The 17,261-nt window shown below is 48.0% G+C and overlaps 1 protein-coding gene across 1 annotated transcript in view; it reads right to left on the bottom strand.

The window, feature by feature from the left end:
- The window catches only part of ZFP64 (ZFP64 zinc finger protein), a 32,222-nt gene extending 21,901 nt beyond the window's left edge, over positions 1-10,321 (bottom strand). Inside the window, 2 exon segments of the mRNA XM_019458126.2 lie at positions 5,990-6,223; positions 9,738-10,321. Coding sequence (XP_019313671.2) covers positions 5,990-6,223; positions 9,738-9,783 — 280 coding nt within the window. The 5' untranslated portion in view covers positions 9,784-10,321.
- Positions 10,322-17,261: the final 6,940 nt, after the last annotated feature.

Below are 17,261 nucleotides of genomic sequence, written 5' to 3'. Positions count from 1 at the left end.
AAAGATCCTTCTGGGTCAAGAGATCGATTCAACTACTCTTGGCTGGGGGCTTGTCATGGGCCGGGCCCTGCAGCCGCATTTTCTGTGCTGTTTCATTGCGTTTTCACAGCCCTCGGATGTGGTTAAGTACGAGGGGCTAACACTGATAGCTCTAAGCGTCTTCCATGGGGGAGGCCTGGCTAGAACCCTCTGAGGTGAGTACCGGCATGTTATATAGCTGGGGAAACAGACACTGAGATCCTGTTACCTGCCCAGGGTTACCTGACCGCAGGTGGGGGCGGCTGGGAATCGAACTCAAGGCAATCGGACCCAGACTCTTTAACCATCAAACCCCGTGGCCTTTCTATCTATTCTTATCCCCACTTCGAAAACAAGACACCAGGAGCTCCTATAATTTGCCATGGTCACGGCCGGGATTCCAACTCAGGAGCCTAACTCCTAAGCCCCGTGATTTTTAGAATCTTAGAAAATGTATGTGGGCTGCTCACTATTTTTTTCACCAGCATCAATATCTACTATTACTGCACCTGTAGAAAAGTTCTTTAGCCAAACGCCAGACAAAAGGCAGCTTTCGAAGCAGGCAGAGAATCAAGTTTACTTTACATCCACCTACTACTAGGATTCTCTTTTAGATTCAACTATATTATTGGACAGAGAAGGGACGGAGATGAGTTGAGCGATCCGGCAAGGTTTGGCTTTAGTCAACGACTGGGAGGCACAAACAAGTTTGGACAGTGTCTGCGTGAGAATATCTGGAGAAATCTGCCTGCCGGGGGTCAGACCGTGGCCTCGAGCAGCGAGGGACTCTCCAACTTGGCCGAGACGTGGAATCCCTTAGGAGCTTGTTAAAAATACAGATGCCTGAGCCTCGGCCCCAGAGACTCGGCTGCAGGAGGTGGGGCCCGGGCATCGGTATCTTTAACAAGCTCCCCAGAGACTCTGGTCCACGGGAGGGTCTCGGAACTGCCACTAAATGGAACAGGGAAGCCCAAGCTTTCGGGGAGTCAGGCCCAGAAGACCAAACGAAACAGTGTGGAAGAAGGGGGGAGAAGGCAGGCTTCCAGTTGTTGTGCGGCACAGAAGCAGGAATGATTAACAGACTGCAGATCTCACGTCCATTCGCCACCTGTTCATAACGGCGGTGGTTTACTGAGCCCAATGACTCCGTCCCAGACCCTGTATGTGGATTATCACAGAGTCCTCCAATAACACAATGATTACTAGGTATTAGGCACCTAATTCTATTACCTAACAGCATTAGGTGTCACCGTAACCTCTTTTTGCACACGAGGAATATTAAGCAGAGAGCAGAGAGTAGCTTGCCCGCGGTCTAGGGCTGGTGGGTGGCAGACAGGGGTGCAAGCCTGGCAGTCTGTCTCTGGAGCTCGGAGCTCCCTGCAGCACCGTGAGCTGGGCACACAGGGGTCTCCAGGCCCAGCCTGAACGTACGGGGCGGCCGGCACAACCCAGGCATGGCCAGCGTGAGGGATGGCAGGGTAGTAGAAATGCCAAGGAAGGGTAAGCGTCCTTGAGCAAAGACACAGGACGCAAGAAGGAGCAGGTTTGTGGGTGCGGGATCAGCCTCACGACGGACGGGAGACTGGGGCAGCTGGTCATTCCCTGAGCAAAGGCTGCTGCTGGGGATCCGGTGGTGGACGGGAGGGGTGCTGCCCTTGACCTCACGGTGCCCATGGCTCAGTGATGGGACAGACCTGAAGTTTGTTCCCCAGATATTCATTTAATTACAGGGACCTGGCCTGGCTCGGGGGAACAGCGTGTGTGTGTGATGTTCGAGACGGGATCTCCGAGGAGATGCCTTTAAGCTCTGCTCTGACGTCTGCGTAAGAAGGAGTCCCACGCAGAGGGAACAACACGGTACGAAGCCGCCAAGGCAAGGAAACGGGGTTCATTGGAAAACAGAGGACTTCGGCTGGGCTGCCGCCAGAGTGAAGGGGGTGTCCTGAGATGAAACCAGATCCTCTGTGTGGACGGTCATGCCAGGTAAAGGCAGGAAAAGTATTTCAGGCCCGGGGAACAGCCCAAGGAAAGGCTCAGAACCCAGAAAGGGGCAATGGCCACAAGTAAAAGCCTCCTGAACCCGAGGCATTGTTCTACAGGCTTCGTACCCAGTGTGTGGGGTGATGGGAGTTTGACTGCGAGGACAGTGAACAGGGACAGGGCCGCTGGGGTAAAGGCCAAAATGTGTAAGTCCTGGGACTGTCCCGAACTTGTGGTGGCCGCTGGCCGTGTCTCCTCCCCACTTACAGCTTCCCTTGGACCAGCAGTAAAATCAGAAGGTTGCCCCCTTAAGGCTTGTGAGTGATCAGATCATTATATTTCAGCGTTTTAAAAACTCGGCAGAGGGGCACCTGGGTGGCTCAGTCAGTTAAGCGTTGGCCTTCGGCTCAGGTCATGATCTTGCAGGTGACAAGTTCAAGCCCCGCATCCGGGTCTCTGCTGTCCGCGTAGAACCCACTTCAGATCCTCTGTTGCCCTCTCTCTCCCCCTCCCCGACTCGTGCTCACTCTCTCTCACTCAAAAACAAATACACTTTGGGAAAAAAAAAACTCAGCAGAAACATTCTTCTGGATGCGTTAAGAAGACAACCACAAAACTTTGCTTATTGCCAAAAAAATGGAAACACCAACACAGGACAGAATCAGCAAGGTGCAGGTTGGTGGCCCGCCCCCGGTCAGACGTTCTCTCCACTCCTCAGCTCCAGGCTAACCACCTGCTGAACAGTGTCGGAGAAAGGCTAGAAGCCTGCAGACTCCGTCAAGCTTATAGATGTATTTTGTTTGGCCAACAAAGTTTGAAAATGTAGGACATTTTATACTTTTCAGCCTCTCTGAAGAACCCAAATATCTAAGTGACCGGATCCAAAGGGCAGCTGTACCTTTGGATGAGTCGCACATGGTTTTTCTCTATGCTTGTTCTCTACCACAGTCCCCCCTCCCACCCCAGCAGTGCCCGTCACCTGACGTACAGCTTCTATCATTAACATTACCTACCTCATTCCTCTTCTAGAAGCCTGCCTTGAATACGATGCATGTATGCATATGTATGTGTATTTTTTTTTTTTTACACTTACCCTGGGAATCTATGTCCGTACAAAGATCTAGCTCCCCTTTTCAAGGCTAAGTCATACTTTATTGTCCAGTTGTCCAAATCTCTGATGCCTACTTATCTCATCATCTCTTGATGTATACATGTATATATACAAAGTTTCCACTTTCTTTCTTTTAATGTTTATTTCTTTATTTAGAGAGACATGGGAAGGGCAGGGAGAGAGAGGATCCCAAGCAGGCTGCATGGTCGGTGTAGAGCCCGACTCGGGGCTTGAACTCACGAACCTCGAGATCGTGACCTGGGCCGAAATCCACAGTCAGACGTTCAACCGACTGAGCCACCCAGGCACCCCTAAAGGTTCCACTTTCTTGACCGTATATACCGTAAATGAATAAAATTTTACAGGATACATAGGTTTATAAAATTTTACGGGATAAATACCGCGAAGTGGACTTACTGGGTAAATGTGTTAATGCACATTTTAAAATTTGAAAGATTTTAAGTTTAAAAGATATCACAAAATTGCCCAGGTTATATGAGTTTACATCCCCGGAAAATGGAAGCCGTTTCCTGTCCGAAGTCTTTTCACTTACATTTCTTTAATGACTAAGGTGACAGAGCATCCTTTCATGTTTGGTGGCCCTTCGTATATCATCTGTTGCCCTTTGCTGACTTTTCCATTTGGTTCTTTTTCTCTATTTTTATTGATTTTAGGAGTTCTGTCTACGGCCATACCACCCTGAACGCGCCCGATCTCGTCTGATTTTAGGAGTTCTTTGTATACGAAGGACATTAGGCCTTGGCCATCGATGCTGCAGTTTCCCCCCCACCCCACCCCCAATTGTGGGTCTTTAATTTTATACATTGTTTTTACTTTGGAAAAATTGTAACTTTATTTGTAGCCACACACACGATTCTTTTCCTTTTGCTAGAGGATTTAAGTGTATTTATTTTGAGAGAGAGAGGCAGAGAGAGAATCCCAAGCAGGCTACACACTATGAGCACAGAGCCCAAAACGGGGCTCGAACTCTTGGAGTCATGAGATCATGACCTGAGCCGAAACCAAGAATCGGGCACTTCACCGAATAAGCCACTCAGGCACCCCTATGTATATATACATATATACATATACATACATATATATACATATACACATATATATGTATATGTGTATATACACATACACACATATATATACATATATACACATATATATGTATATGTGTATATGTATATATATGTGTGTATATGTATATATGTATATATGTACATGTATACATATACACACATATACATATACATACATATATACATATACATACATATACATATATATGTGTATATATGTATATATGTATGTATATACATATACATACATATATATACATATACATATGTATATACATATACATGTATGTGTATGTATGTATATGTATATGTTTTGTTTATATATATATATAGTATTTTTCAAGTCTTTATTTTTAAGTAATTTCTATACCCAATGTGGGGCTCAAATTCACAGCCCCGAGATCAAGAGTTGCATGTTATACCAACTGAGCCAGCCAGGCGCCTCACAGATTTGAATTTAAAAACCTGAATGCTTTTAACTAAGGAATTACATTCTTTATTTCCCCACAGGATCCAGCAGTGTTTGTACTGTGTCCTCATAAATGGGTGACTTCATGTTTTTAAAGTTGTCTGTCTAGTCCCTTGAGACAGATTATAGAGGTATAAGTAGAGATATATGTTTGTGCACGAGTGTTTTTATGTGAGTGTGTATGTGTGTGTATATATTTACTCTAGAACTTTGATGGTTTCGTTGTGAAATGAAACCATTTCAATTTTGGATCCATCTGCAATTTTTTCGAAGCGGGCTTCAAGCTCAGCGTGGAGCCCAGTGCGGGGCTTGAACTCACGACCCTGAGATCAAGACCTGAGCTGCGACCAAGAGTCGGTTGCTTAACTGACTGAGCCCCCGGGGGGGGGGGGGGGGGCCTCTGCAATTTATTTTTGGTGGAGTAAATGAACACAACCAAGAACTAGGACGAACTTTTCTATCTTTCTGGCAGGCAGCACAGGGGAGGGTGGACGTCAATGCCTGCTGGTAGATTCAAAACAAACCTATGTTGCTTGTCCCTTTATAAAAATGAAGCAAATTCTGGGATGACACACATAGTCCCACCACCCAAAACAACTGCCTTTTTCCCATGCAACGTATTTCCTGCAAGTATTTTTGTTTCCTTAGTATGTACAGGTTTTTGTTTCTGAAATCTGTTTTTTGCCTGTTTCAACATGTGACAGCATCTCTAACTGCTAACGCTTGACGTTTTCACCCAGCAGTTCCCAAACCTGGCTGGGCAGCTGGCTTCCCAGTGGAGCTTGTTTAAAAAGAGTGAATCCGTGGGGCGCCTGGGTGGCGCAGTCGGTTAAGCGTCCGACTTCGGCTCAGGTCACGATCTCGCGGTCCGTGAGTTCGAGCCCCGCGTCAGGCTCTGGGCTGATGGCTCGGAGCCTGGAGCCTGTTTCCGATTCTGTGTCTCCCTCTCTCTCTGCCCCTCCCCCGTTCATGCTCTGTCTCTCTCTGTCCCAAAAATAAATAAAAAACGTTGAAAAAAAAAATTAAAAAAAAAAAAAAAAAAAAAGAGTGAATCCGTGGGGTGCCCGGGTGGCTCGGTCGGTTAAGCGTCCAACTGTGGCTCGGGTCATGAGTTCGAGCCCCGCGTCGGGTTCTGTGTCTCCCCGTCTCTGTGCTCCTCTCATGCTCTCCCTCTCTCAAAATTAAAAATAAATAAACATTAAAGAAAAAAGAAAACGAATCCACAACCCCACGGGGTGGACCCCGGGAAGCCACGTTTTCAATGGGTTCCACGGAGGTGCCTGGGACATAAGCGGGACGCCTCTCCCGTCCCCCCGGCCGTACCTGTGATCGTCTGGGTCTCGGAGGTGATGGTCCTGGTGGTGGCCTGAGTCTGGGCGGCAGGCACGGTTTCTTCAGACACAAACTGGACCGTGCTGGGGGCGGCCCCGGACGAGCCGGTCAGCGGGCAGCCGCTCTGCTTATGAGCCACAAAGGCATCCAGGTTGTTAAACTGCTGCTTGCAGATGCCGCAGATGTGGATGTCCGGAGTAAGTTCCACCAGCACCGTTGTGCCACCTGGAACTCCATGGGACAAAGGGAAAGTCACAGATTAGTTAAGCGGTCAATTCCAAACAGCTTCAAATCGCGACACCGACCAGACTCGCGGCAGCGAGGGCCAGTTGTTGGCGCAATGTCCGTTCTGCTCCCTTCTTTTGTCCCAGCCAGCAGCAGCGTTCCCAGACCCAACTTCCGGCTCCTGACACCTTTGGGCCGTTGCCCGTGGGGACACCGGTGGCATTTTACGCAAGAAACTTCTTTGGTGTGCAGGGCTGCTTGCACTCTGAAGGACCAGGAGCTAGTCCTATCCCAACAAAAGGTAGTTGTACTTCCCAGTCGTTAGGAAAACCAACCCCTCCGCTTGGACAATCCTCCCGCTCCCATCCAGGAGAACTACTAGTCTAAATAATCTTGGTCCCTTACATACTCGGGAACTTCTGGGAAAATCTGGCTTTCGTGATAAAAAGGGATTAGACATGGTTGGCACTGGTCCCCTGCTCTTCTGGCCTTGCATGCGGATGTGACGCCAGGAGCTTCTGCAGCCATGTTGTTACTATAAGGGAAATGCTAAAGTCCCTACAGATGCTCATCCTTACTTCACTGATCCCCTGAATCAACCAATCCCAGACTTTTCATTAGGCTGGGATAGTTCAGTTTGTTACCTGTAGCCAAAATTCACTCCTAACTGATAGGGGTACTGTTTCTCAACAGTCCATAATGATACCAAAAGTTAACCATAATGATACCAAAAGTTAACACCGTGTTAACATTTGCAAAGCACTTCCCACAATATCTGGCACTGTATAAGAAAGTGCTATGTAAATGTTTGCTAAATAAATACAATCAGGTACCTGCCTGGCTCAGACAGTTAAGCGTCAGACTTCGGCTTGGGTCATGATCTCACAGGTTCGTGGGTTCAAGCCCTGTGTCTGACTCTGTGCTGATGGGGTGAAGCCGGCTCGGGATCCTCTCTCCACCCCTCCCCTGCTTGTGTGAGCACACACGCATGCACACTCTCTCTCTCTCTCTCTCTCAGAATAAATAAAAGTTAAAAACATATAAAAAAGATACACAATCAATGAATGAGTCTCTAATAGGACTACCTTTATTTTTATTTTTCAAATTTTCTTTGCCTCATCATAAGGAAACTCATGTTAATCACAGAAAATTGGGAAGAGAAGAAGCAGAAGGAAAATCACTCACAATCTTTCCACCTCTGGGTACCATGAACATTACAAAACATTTTCTTCCATTCATTAACGCTTAAAAATTAAGATCATAATGTACTGTTAAATCCGTCTTTTCCCCACATAACATCACGTAAGCGTTATGGCTAGATCACTAAAGTTTTTATAAATCTTATTATTTAATAGCACACGATCATATGTTATCCATGCATCATAACCTCTGTACTTATAAGGTCTTTATATTATTTCTAATTTTCCTCCAGTCTAAATCCTATGAAAACTACCTTTGTGCATATGTGGTTGGTATATGTGCATCATAACTTTCTGAAAATTTATAAATATTTCCATTAGGTTCCCTTTTCCCCCAAGTTGAGCAAAGGCAAGTAACCTCTGTGTGGAAATACAATTTGGCCGACTTGCTAAAGACACCGGTGCTGGGCTGTGCTGTCACTTTTTTAATTTTATTTTACTTTTTTTAGGTTTATTTATTTATTTTGAAAGAGAGAGAAAGAGAGCACATAAACGGCAGAGGGGAAGAGAGAGTGGGAGAGCAGAGAATCCCAAGCAGGCTCCACGCTGTCCGTGCAGAGCCCGATGTGGGGCTCGAACTCACAAATCGTGAGATCAAGACCTGAGCTGAAGTCGAGATCTGGACCCCCAGCCGACTGAGCCACCCAGGCACCCCTGTGTTGCCACGTTGTACAAGCCGTCTTGCAGAGTGCCGTGTGCACTTGAGTACATCAAAGTCGATGGATGGAAGAAACGAAGCCTTTTCTATTCCTCTGGAACACTGCCTCCCTGTCGCTGAGGTGCCCATGAGACTAACAGGGAAACAGGAACCAGGAAATGAAGTGATTTGCATCGATGAGGATTCCTTAATGACCGAACAAGACTGATACCCAGTATGGAAGGGTCTTAATAACAATGGCTCCAGGATGTGGCCAAGTGTACAGGTCATGACCGAGACTTCCTTAGAATTCAGACACAACGATTTACAGTGACTCGGGCTTCGTCTCTCTCGTCTGTAAAATGGGAAGTTTCTGTTGCAGAGGAAGGTGCCAAGGATTAACCGAGATCGTGCTTGTAAAAGGCCAGCACAGGGTCTCCGTCCCCCGGCAGGAGTCTGGTGGTGCACTAAGCTACCCCATTTGAATGGGAGGGTATCCCCCTCTGAAAACTTGGGACTGATAAAATATACCTAACCTCCTGCATTTGTAGTGAGAATTAACAGACCAGATAAAAAACACTGGGCACGGGCACAAGCTTTTAACAGCAACCAGAAAGAATCCCTTTATCTTCATTCCGTACTCCAAATCTGTCTCCTATCAGAAAAATCTGGGGGTGTGTGTGGGGGGGGGTGTTGAACATGGACACATCTGAGCCCCACTTTGGAGATACTGAGTCATAATGGAGGTGGGCGCAGAAGGGGCTGGTGTTTAGAGAAATCTGGGCTTTTCACAAGTTATGCAAGGAATACCCAGCCAAGTTTGGGAGGCAATGTCTTCAAAACAGCTAAGAGAAGCGCTTACTATGCGCCTGGTATCTGCAACCCCCTGTGCCAGAGGTGGGTTCTCTAGGCTGTGTGCGTCCGAATCGTTCGGGGTAAGGCCAAGGATCCCCTCCCCCACGTCCCCCATCTCATGGGTGGGGCCCAGGGAGCTTTTTTTTCTTTTCTCTTTTTTTTTAAAATAAGCGCTCGCGCTCCCAGGTGGCTGGTTGGCGCTCAGGCCCCGGACCCCACTTTGGGAAACAATGCAGCGGGAGAAATGAGGGACGTGAATCAGGCTGCTGTCCTCGTCAGGCAAATTCAAATGAATCCCAAACTCAAAGAAAGCGACCACCGCCCCACTCCCCATTCAGATCTCCACCTTTCATGCGTAAAAGGCTTTGCAGTGCCGCGGCCAGCCCAGCCCGCCAGACCTCATGCAACCCTCGGATCCCCAGACTTCAATGATTTTTGAGCCGCCAAGGCAGAAGTTTTCCCATCAGCGTAATCGCAGTTACCCCCCAAACCCCCCAAACTCCGCCCGGAGGGGGGCGGGGAATACCCCGAGGGGGTGGCGATTGTCTGAACGGCGTGCCCTCCCCCACCGTCCCTTCGCAAGGGGTCTCGCCAGGCTGGAGAGCGCCCCCCGCCTTCCCCTGGCTTGGGTGCCCCCATCCCAAGCCCACTCCGGCGCCCCCTGCCCGGCGCGCCCGCCGCGGTGCCCGAGACGCCGGCTCCGGGCCGTCACCCCGATTTCGGGGCCCCGGGCCTGCTCGCTGCGTCGCAGACGTGCTTGGGCCCGGGCCCCGGAGCGCGCACTGGGCCCCGGAGCGCGCACTGCGCCCGGAAAAGCACTTACTTTGCACCGAGCCCGGGAAGCTCTCGCCCTCGCTGGTCGCGTTCATGGCCGCAGACTGGGAGGTACCCGGCCGGCCGGGGTGCCAGGGTGGGGGGCGCTGATCTACATGGTGCAAGCACTTTTCCTTTTATTTTTCCACACCCCCCAGCCTTCCTTCTCCCAACTCCGCCAGGCGGGGAGGACGGATGTAAAGCAAGCTCCACTTCCGCTGCCTAGAGGGCGCTGGCCGGGCCCGGCCGCCCCAGCCTGGCTTTGCATCAGCGGCTCCCGGGGGAAGCTGCGGGCCAATCCCGACGCCCGGGCCGCGCGGCCTGGGAGCGCGGAATCCCCCGGGATCTGGACCGCGCACCAGCGTCCCGGCGGGTTGGGCGACCGCGGGCGGCGAGGGACGCGCCCCCACCCCCGGCCGCCGCCGCCCGGCCCGAACCCCTGCGGTCTTGGCCGAGGAGTCTGGCCTCCCCGGCTCGGTCGCTTTTGCACCTGCCGCCCTGGGCGTCGCTCCCGGATCACGGGGGGCGCTTTGCAGAGGGGACCGCGTCAGGCTGCGGTTGGGGGGTGGGTGCGCGGGGCGCGGCGGGCTGGGGAGAAACCCCAGCTGAGCGTCAGCGCCCGGCAAATCAGCGAAGCGCTGGGCGGGTCCCCTGCCCAGCTAGTGAAATACCGAGGACCGTGATCACGTGGATCGTAAGAGTAACTACTGGGCTCGAACGCCCACCCCGCGGGTTCTGCGCACTTTATCGCGCACTGTCACCTGGAGGGCCCCTCCTAGAACGCCGGCTGCGGGGTCCACCCCAGAGTTTCTGATTCAGTGAAGTCTGGTGGGAGGTCCGAGAACAAGCATTTCCAAGTTTCCAAGTGAAGTCCCAGTCGTTGGTGGACGCAGCCCTCCCTGACCGGTGCCCGCTCGGTGGACCTCGTCCCCCACTTCCCTCGGGCTTCAGCGGCAAACCGCTCACCAGCCTCAAGTCTCCTGTGCTACCGGTCTCTCCTTATCCACCTGCCACTCCCTACTCTCTTCGGGTCTTGATTCAAATTCACGTTCTTGGGGAGGCCAGTCTTGGCTAACCCATTCTATTGAAAAATGTTTTAATGTTTATTTACTTTTTGAAAGAGAGTGTGTGTGGGTGGGGGAGGGGCAGAGGGAGAGGGAGACACAGAATCGGAAGCAGGCTCCAGGCTCTGAGCTGTCAGGATAGAACCCCATGCGGGGCTCGAACTCAGGAGCTGTGAGATCACGACCTGAGCAGAAGTCGGACGCTCAATCCACTGAGCCACCCAGGCACCCCATTGGCTAGCCCATTCTAATATTGAAGCTTCCTCTTCCCTCACCCGACTGCTCCCTGTCTCTCTCTGGTCTGCCTTTTCTTTCTTCTCAGAACTTATTACAGTTGGCGTTATGTATCTGTAGTGTATCTATCCATCCATGGATCCGTGGATCTAGGAGATAGATAATTTACTTGTGTATTACCTGTTCCCCCTTACACATTCAGAAGCTCCCAAGAAAGTGGGATTAAAAAAAAAATCTCTTTGCTTCACTGCTATATTTATCCCCAGCGACTTGGCCTAGGGCCTGGCACATAGTAGCTTCTCAGTAAATATGACTGTATAACTAAATGGAACTTTCCCTGCTGCTTCCTTTAAGGATTTGTTCATTCCTCCAATTCTTTCTGTGTGTTGCGATGTGCCAGGCACTGTGCTCACCCCTGGAGGTACGAGGGTGATCCAGATGATTTGGTACCTCTCTAATGGAACTTGGCGAGTGGCTAGTGATTGAGCCAACACTAAATATAGTCCTATCAGCAGTGTGATTTCGTAACAGCGATAAAGTCTCAGGAGACATAAAACAAGGCTGCGATAATGGCTGCAGGAATGGTCAAGGAAGGCCTCTCTGAGTAGCTAATAATCACACTGAGAGCAGGGAAGATCTGCAGGTGGTAGGTGGTGGAGGGGAGCAAGAGCCCTGAGGCAGGAATGAGCTGGATGCGAATTGGCCACTCCCCGCCCCCTGCGTGCCTTACCACTCCCCTCTTGCTTTGCTCAGGCCAGTGCCTTCTGCCATCCTGCTGTTGCCCCAGGGCCTCTGCATCTGTACCACCCTCTGTCTGGAATCTTTTCCCAGGACTGAATGCTTTCTGTCATCCAGGGCCAAAAGGAATGTCCCCTTCCTAGGGCGATTTTTCCTGCCTCCTATCTAAAGCATCTGCCCCTCTCGGCACTCTGCCACACCACCTTCACTATACCTATCCCCAGCTGACAGGATCTAGAAAGGCCCTCCCGCTTAGGGCAATGTTTATTTTCGAATGCTTGATTACTGTGCGCCCAGGTGCACACCTCAATCAGCCCCACCCGGATCAAGATGCAGACGATTTCCAGCCTCGCCACCCTTCCCGGTCAATGATGCCCCAGCTCCCCAAGCCCGGAGAGGTAAGCGCCCCTCCGCGTCTGTTGCCACAGATTCCTTTTGTTGGGACCAGAATTCTTCCTATTTGCCTGCAGAGAAGAAACGCCTGGAGAGACCAAATTCTCAAGTCCCAGTCTGGACCTACTGCAGCTTTTCCTAGGGCAAGACCTGGTAATTTGCACGTATTTCACAAGTGCTGCAGGTAATTCTTATTGAGATAAAAGCCTGGGCTTTGCCAACTGGTGGTGAAGTCTGTAGGATCTGGAGGCAGACCGCCTGTTCCATGGCCACGTAAATCCGGGAGCTGCTTCGCGGTGACTAGTTGGGTGACCTTGGGCAACTGCTCTGTGTCTCAATTTTCTGCAAGTGGAGATAATAGGAGTAGCTACTTCATTAACTTGTTTTTCAGAGGAAGCCGGTCCATACGTATAATGTTGTCGGGCTTACAACAGTGCATGGCTCGTATAACTGGGCAACACATCCCAGCTCTCATTACTTTTTTTTCTTTTTAATTTTGAAATGCTTATTTATTTTTTGAGAGAGAGAGCGTGAGCGGGGGGAGAGGCAGAGAGAGAGAGGGAGTCACAGAATCCGAAGCGGGCTCCAGGCTCCGAGCTGTCAGCACAGAGCCCGACGCGGGGCTCGAACTCACGAACCGTGAGATCGTGACCTGAGCCGAAGTCGGTCGCTTAACCGACTGAGCCACCCGGGGGCCCCTATGTATTTTTCATTTTTAGTTGGTTATTACCTATCTCCCCACTGGCTATAAGCTCCAAGAGGGCATAGACCTGACTTACTTTATTAACCTTGCATTCTCAGAGCCTAGGACAGGACCTGGTTCACAGGTGGCCTCAATACATTTTTTTGTTGTTGAATGAACTTGTGTATGTTTCCATCAGCTCGAATTTAACCATTTGCTACTATGCCCAGCCATATTTACCCTTGTACGTGTAGATCACTGCAGTGGTGTTTTTTCTGGTCTTAAAATTCCCTCTTTTCTTGTTTTTTCTTTTTTTTCTTTTTTCTTTCCATGCTTGTTTTTCTTATTGTAGGAGTATTACAGGGTCAGTGTTAGAAATTTGGGGAAAAAAACCCAGGAAAACATAAGGAAGAAAATAAAACACATTTATAATATAGTACCCAGAAATAGCATTTCTTTAAAAGTGAGCTCTACCTTCCTTGTGGGGCTTGAACTCACAACCCTAAGATCAAGAATCACATGCTCCACTGACTGAGCCACACAGGCACCCCCAAGAAATAATATCTGATTGATAAATATACCTAAAGTCTTTTTTTCTTTGTGTCTATGTACATCTGTGTATATGTATATATGCATAAACACACACGTTGTATTCATATATTTTATAAAAATGTGATTTTCACTTACATGGCATTTTAAGCTCCCTTTTTGGGGTATGTATTATGATCATTATTTTTAAAAGTTATACAAATAATGTATGGCTACCAGAGATCCCACCATCCAGAGATAACCAGTATTCACTTATGTACTATATATCTTTTTAGATTTTTCCATAGAAATACAATAGAATGAATCAAATGAACTGCTGATGTTTGTCTAATTTTAACTTAAAAATGTTAATTTCATACGGTTCAAATCGATACGAGTCACCATATTAATATTAGACTTCTGGTAGGGAATGCTGTTTATGTACACTGATTGTCTCAAATTCGTAGTTGCAGAATGTTTGATTTGCAGCTGAGTGCATGGCCTCCCGGAAAAAGACTTTTTCCAGCCTCCTTTGTTGCCAGACATGGATCCATGACTGCATTCTCACAATGTAAATGAAATGTTGTGATGGAACTTCCCAGAAATCTCCTAAACATGACAGTGGACGTAGCCATTTGCCCCTTCTTCTTTTTCACTCCCTCCCGTCCTTGCTTGGAAAGAAGATGTGATGGCTGGAGCTTTAGCTGCCACTTTGGACTATGAGAAGGAAGTTATACTCTAGGTATGGCTGGTTAGGTCCCTAACTTCTTTGTGGAGCTGTCAGCTGGACTGCCGACTTCTGGGCTTCGTTTACAGGAGAAATGCACTTTTATTTTGTTTCAGCCACTGTTACTTGTGTGTGTGTGTGTTTGTGTGTGTGTGTGTGTGTGTTTCTTTCACATGCAGTGGAATCAAATCCTCATCAAACTCAATACTTTGCAGACTGTTTCATAACTGGCTTTGATGTAGAAGGGTTTTCCCAGTTTGGTTGGTGCATTAGAATCACCTGGGAAGTTGCGAAATATGCAGATTCCCCCCACTCCATTTGTGGAGACCCTGGTACAGGCGGCCTGGCAGGAAGCTTGGGCGTCTTTACGCTCGATGAGCTCCTTGGGTGATGGTGATGTTCTTGGTGTGTGCAAGCTTGTGCTTCTCACTGTTAGTTTTAATGGTTGCATGATATTTTATTATAGGATTGCATCATAATTTATTTGATGTGCTATTGGATGTTGTTAATTACTTTTTAAATGTCACAAGTCATATGCTCAGTGGCTTTTTTATTGGCCCAGGCGAACCCATTGCCTCTCTCTGCCAGCCGTCCTGAACAGAGCGGCTATGAGAACTTGTTTCAACACCATTTGGAAGGGTTTTTCCTCCCCTTTTCTTTTCAGATCATTTTCTCAATATGGTTTCCTTCCAGATGAATTTCTGGGTTAAGGATTACATTTCTTAGGGGCACCTGGGTGGCTCAGTCAGCTAAGCATCCGACTTTGGCTCAGGTCATGATCTCGCGGTCTGTGAGTTCAAGCCCCGCATCGGGCTCTGTGCTGACAGCTCAGAGCCTGGAGCCTGCTTCGGATTCTGTGTCTCCCTCTCTCTCTGCCCCTACCCCACTTGCACTCTGTCTCTCTCTCTCTCTCTCTCTCTCTCTCTCTCTCTCTCTCTCTCAAAAATAAATAAACTTAAAAAAAAAAAAGAATTACATTTCTTAAAAAGGCTTGGCCTGACTAGAATGCTCATGGTCTCTTCTGTTCTTACGGTTTTGACTACTTCTCATTTAAACAGATAAGATACAACCAAGCAATGGCAAACTTCCTGTAGGTTTTAGATATAATCCTGCTACATGTTGGAAATCTAGACTCTAGAATAAATTTAAATCTGGTGTCAATCCCGGGGCGCCTGGGTGGCTTGGTCGTTAAGTATCTGACTCTTGGTTTCAGCTCAGGTCATGATCTCACAGTTCATGGGATCGAGTCCCATGTCAGGCTCTTCACTGACTGTTTGGAGCCTGCTTGCGATTTTCTCTCTCCCTCTCTCTCTGCCCCTCCCCTGCTCACCCTCTGTCTCAAAATAAATAAATGAACTTTAAATCTATTGCCAATCCTTAAAAGATGACAAATTTCTCAGAAAAATAGGGATTTATAGCATTCTTTTTTTTTTTTTTTTAGTCCCCTAGATCATTGCCCTTGTGCTGCATGTATTTGAATTTACCCAAAATTTCCAATATGTTTCTGATAGAAAAAGGGATTTGTCCTTTCCTATGGTTTAAATATTTCTTTTGACTAAAAATCTCTGCCAAGGAATTACCTACGTTACCTGTGTTTGTCATTTAACCCTCAGAACAATAGAGGGGTAGACACTATTGTCATGATTTTATTGATGTAGAAACTGAGTCTCATAAAGGGTAAATAGATTTCCTCCAGTCAGAAGGCCAATAAAGGATGATTTTAGGTAAGAATCTTTGAGGGCAGGTAACATAAACTGCAGAAGAACCGAGATTTGCACAGTGTTTCAAAATCAATCTATGAGAATTATTTTCTTAATTTCTGGAAGGAGATTTTCAGATACTTTCTTAACTTATTAAGAGAATATACATTTTTAAATCCTGGTAATGTTAATAATAACCAGAATAACAAGGTCATAATCACTGGATTAATTGTCATAAGTTTTTTGAGCAAAGATAACCTTCTCTTAGCAAGATAGTTCATTGTTCATTGATTCAAGTAACCGATTTTTTTCTCCCATTGTAAACATTTTTCTTCTTCTTTTTTTAATGTTTATTTATTTTTGAGAGACAGAGAGAGAGAGAGAGAGAGAGAGCGCGAGAGAGAGCATGAGCAAGGGAGGGAGGGCAGAGAGAGAGAGAGAGAGACATACACACAGAACCTGAAACAGGCTCCAGGGTCTGAGCTGTCAGCACGGAGCCCGACGTGGGGCTCGAACTCACAAACTGTGAGATCATGACCAAAGCCAAAGTCGGACATTTACCTGACTGAGCCACCCAGGTGCCCCTCCCGTTGTAAACATTTTAACAAAAACAGTTTGCTATAGCGATGGTGCACAATCCACTAAAATGTAAGTTCTCAGGACAGCAACTTTTGTTTATTTTCTTCCTTACTTCATCATCTACAATAGGGCCTGGTACGTAAAAAGTGACGGACGGATAGATAGTATTCAAGTTCCTTTGGAAGATCACTATTAGAGCAAACCTTTGGCCATCAGAAGAAAGCATTTTTCCCTTTTTAGTGAAACATACAGACAAAAGTGTGATACGATGACTGAGTCTAGAAGAATTTCCACTGAAAAATTTTCCAGTGAAAATTGAAACATTTCAATTTCCATTGAAACTGTATGGTAACTGGTATGCAAATATTTTTAAACCTCCCTTATTTTTCCAGACAAAGGCTAACAAGAATGGCCAACCCAGGGCTTTGTACTTTCAAAAGCACTTGTATGAACCACGTCTCCGCCCAGAGTTTGTCACAATTGCACAGAAAATCATGGCGCAAGGCATCGGCTATATATTTAATCAAAGGAGGGGGGCCCCGCCCTGGGTCTGTTGTCCTCTGATCCATTGTCTGCTTCCCCTGCTCAGCTCTCCCTGCCAGGGCAGCTGACCCCCCTTTGTATTTTCCAGGCTTTTAGGACTTCCGGCTTCCCGCTGGGTTTGGTTAATGGACAGAAGGGAGAAGCCAGAGGATGCCTTCCCGAACCTCTCTACCTTGGTGGCTGTGGCTGCGTCCGCTCTGTGGCCCCAGATCCCAGACAGGCCACTGTGGTCTCATCTTCTGCCAGGTGACACTACTCCCTTGTCTCTGAAAACACCCCTTCTCCCTTTGTCCCCAGCCGCATCCCTGGGGAGGAGGGGTAGTGGCTTCCAGTCATTATTAATCTC

Source organism: Panthera pardus, unplaced genomic scaffold (assembly GCF_024362965.1).
Source record: "Panthera pardus isolate Hobbes unplaced genomic scaffold, ASM2436296v1 HiC_scaffold_25, whole genome shotgun sequence".
Classification (NCBI taxonomy): domain Eukaryota; kingdom Metazoa; phylum Chordata; class Mammalia; order Carnivora; family Felidae; genus Panthera; species Panthera pardus.
This window is presented reverse-complemented; position numbering and strand designations above follow the sequence as displayed.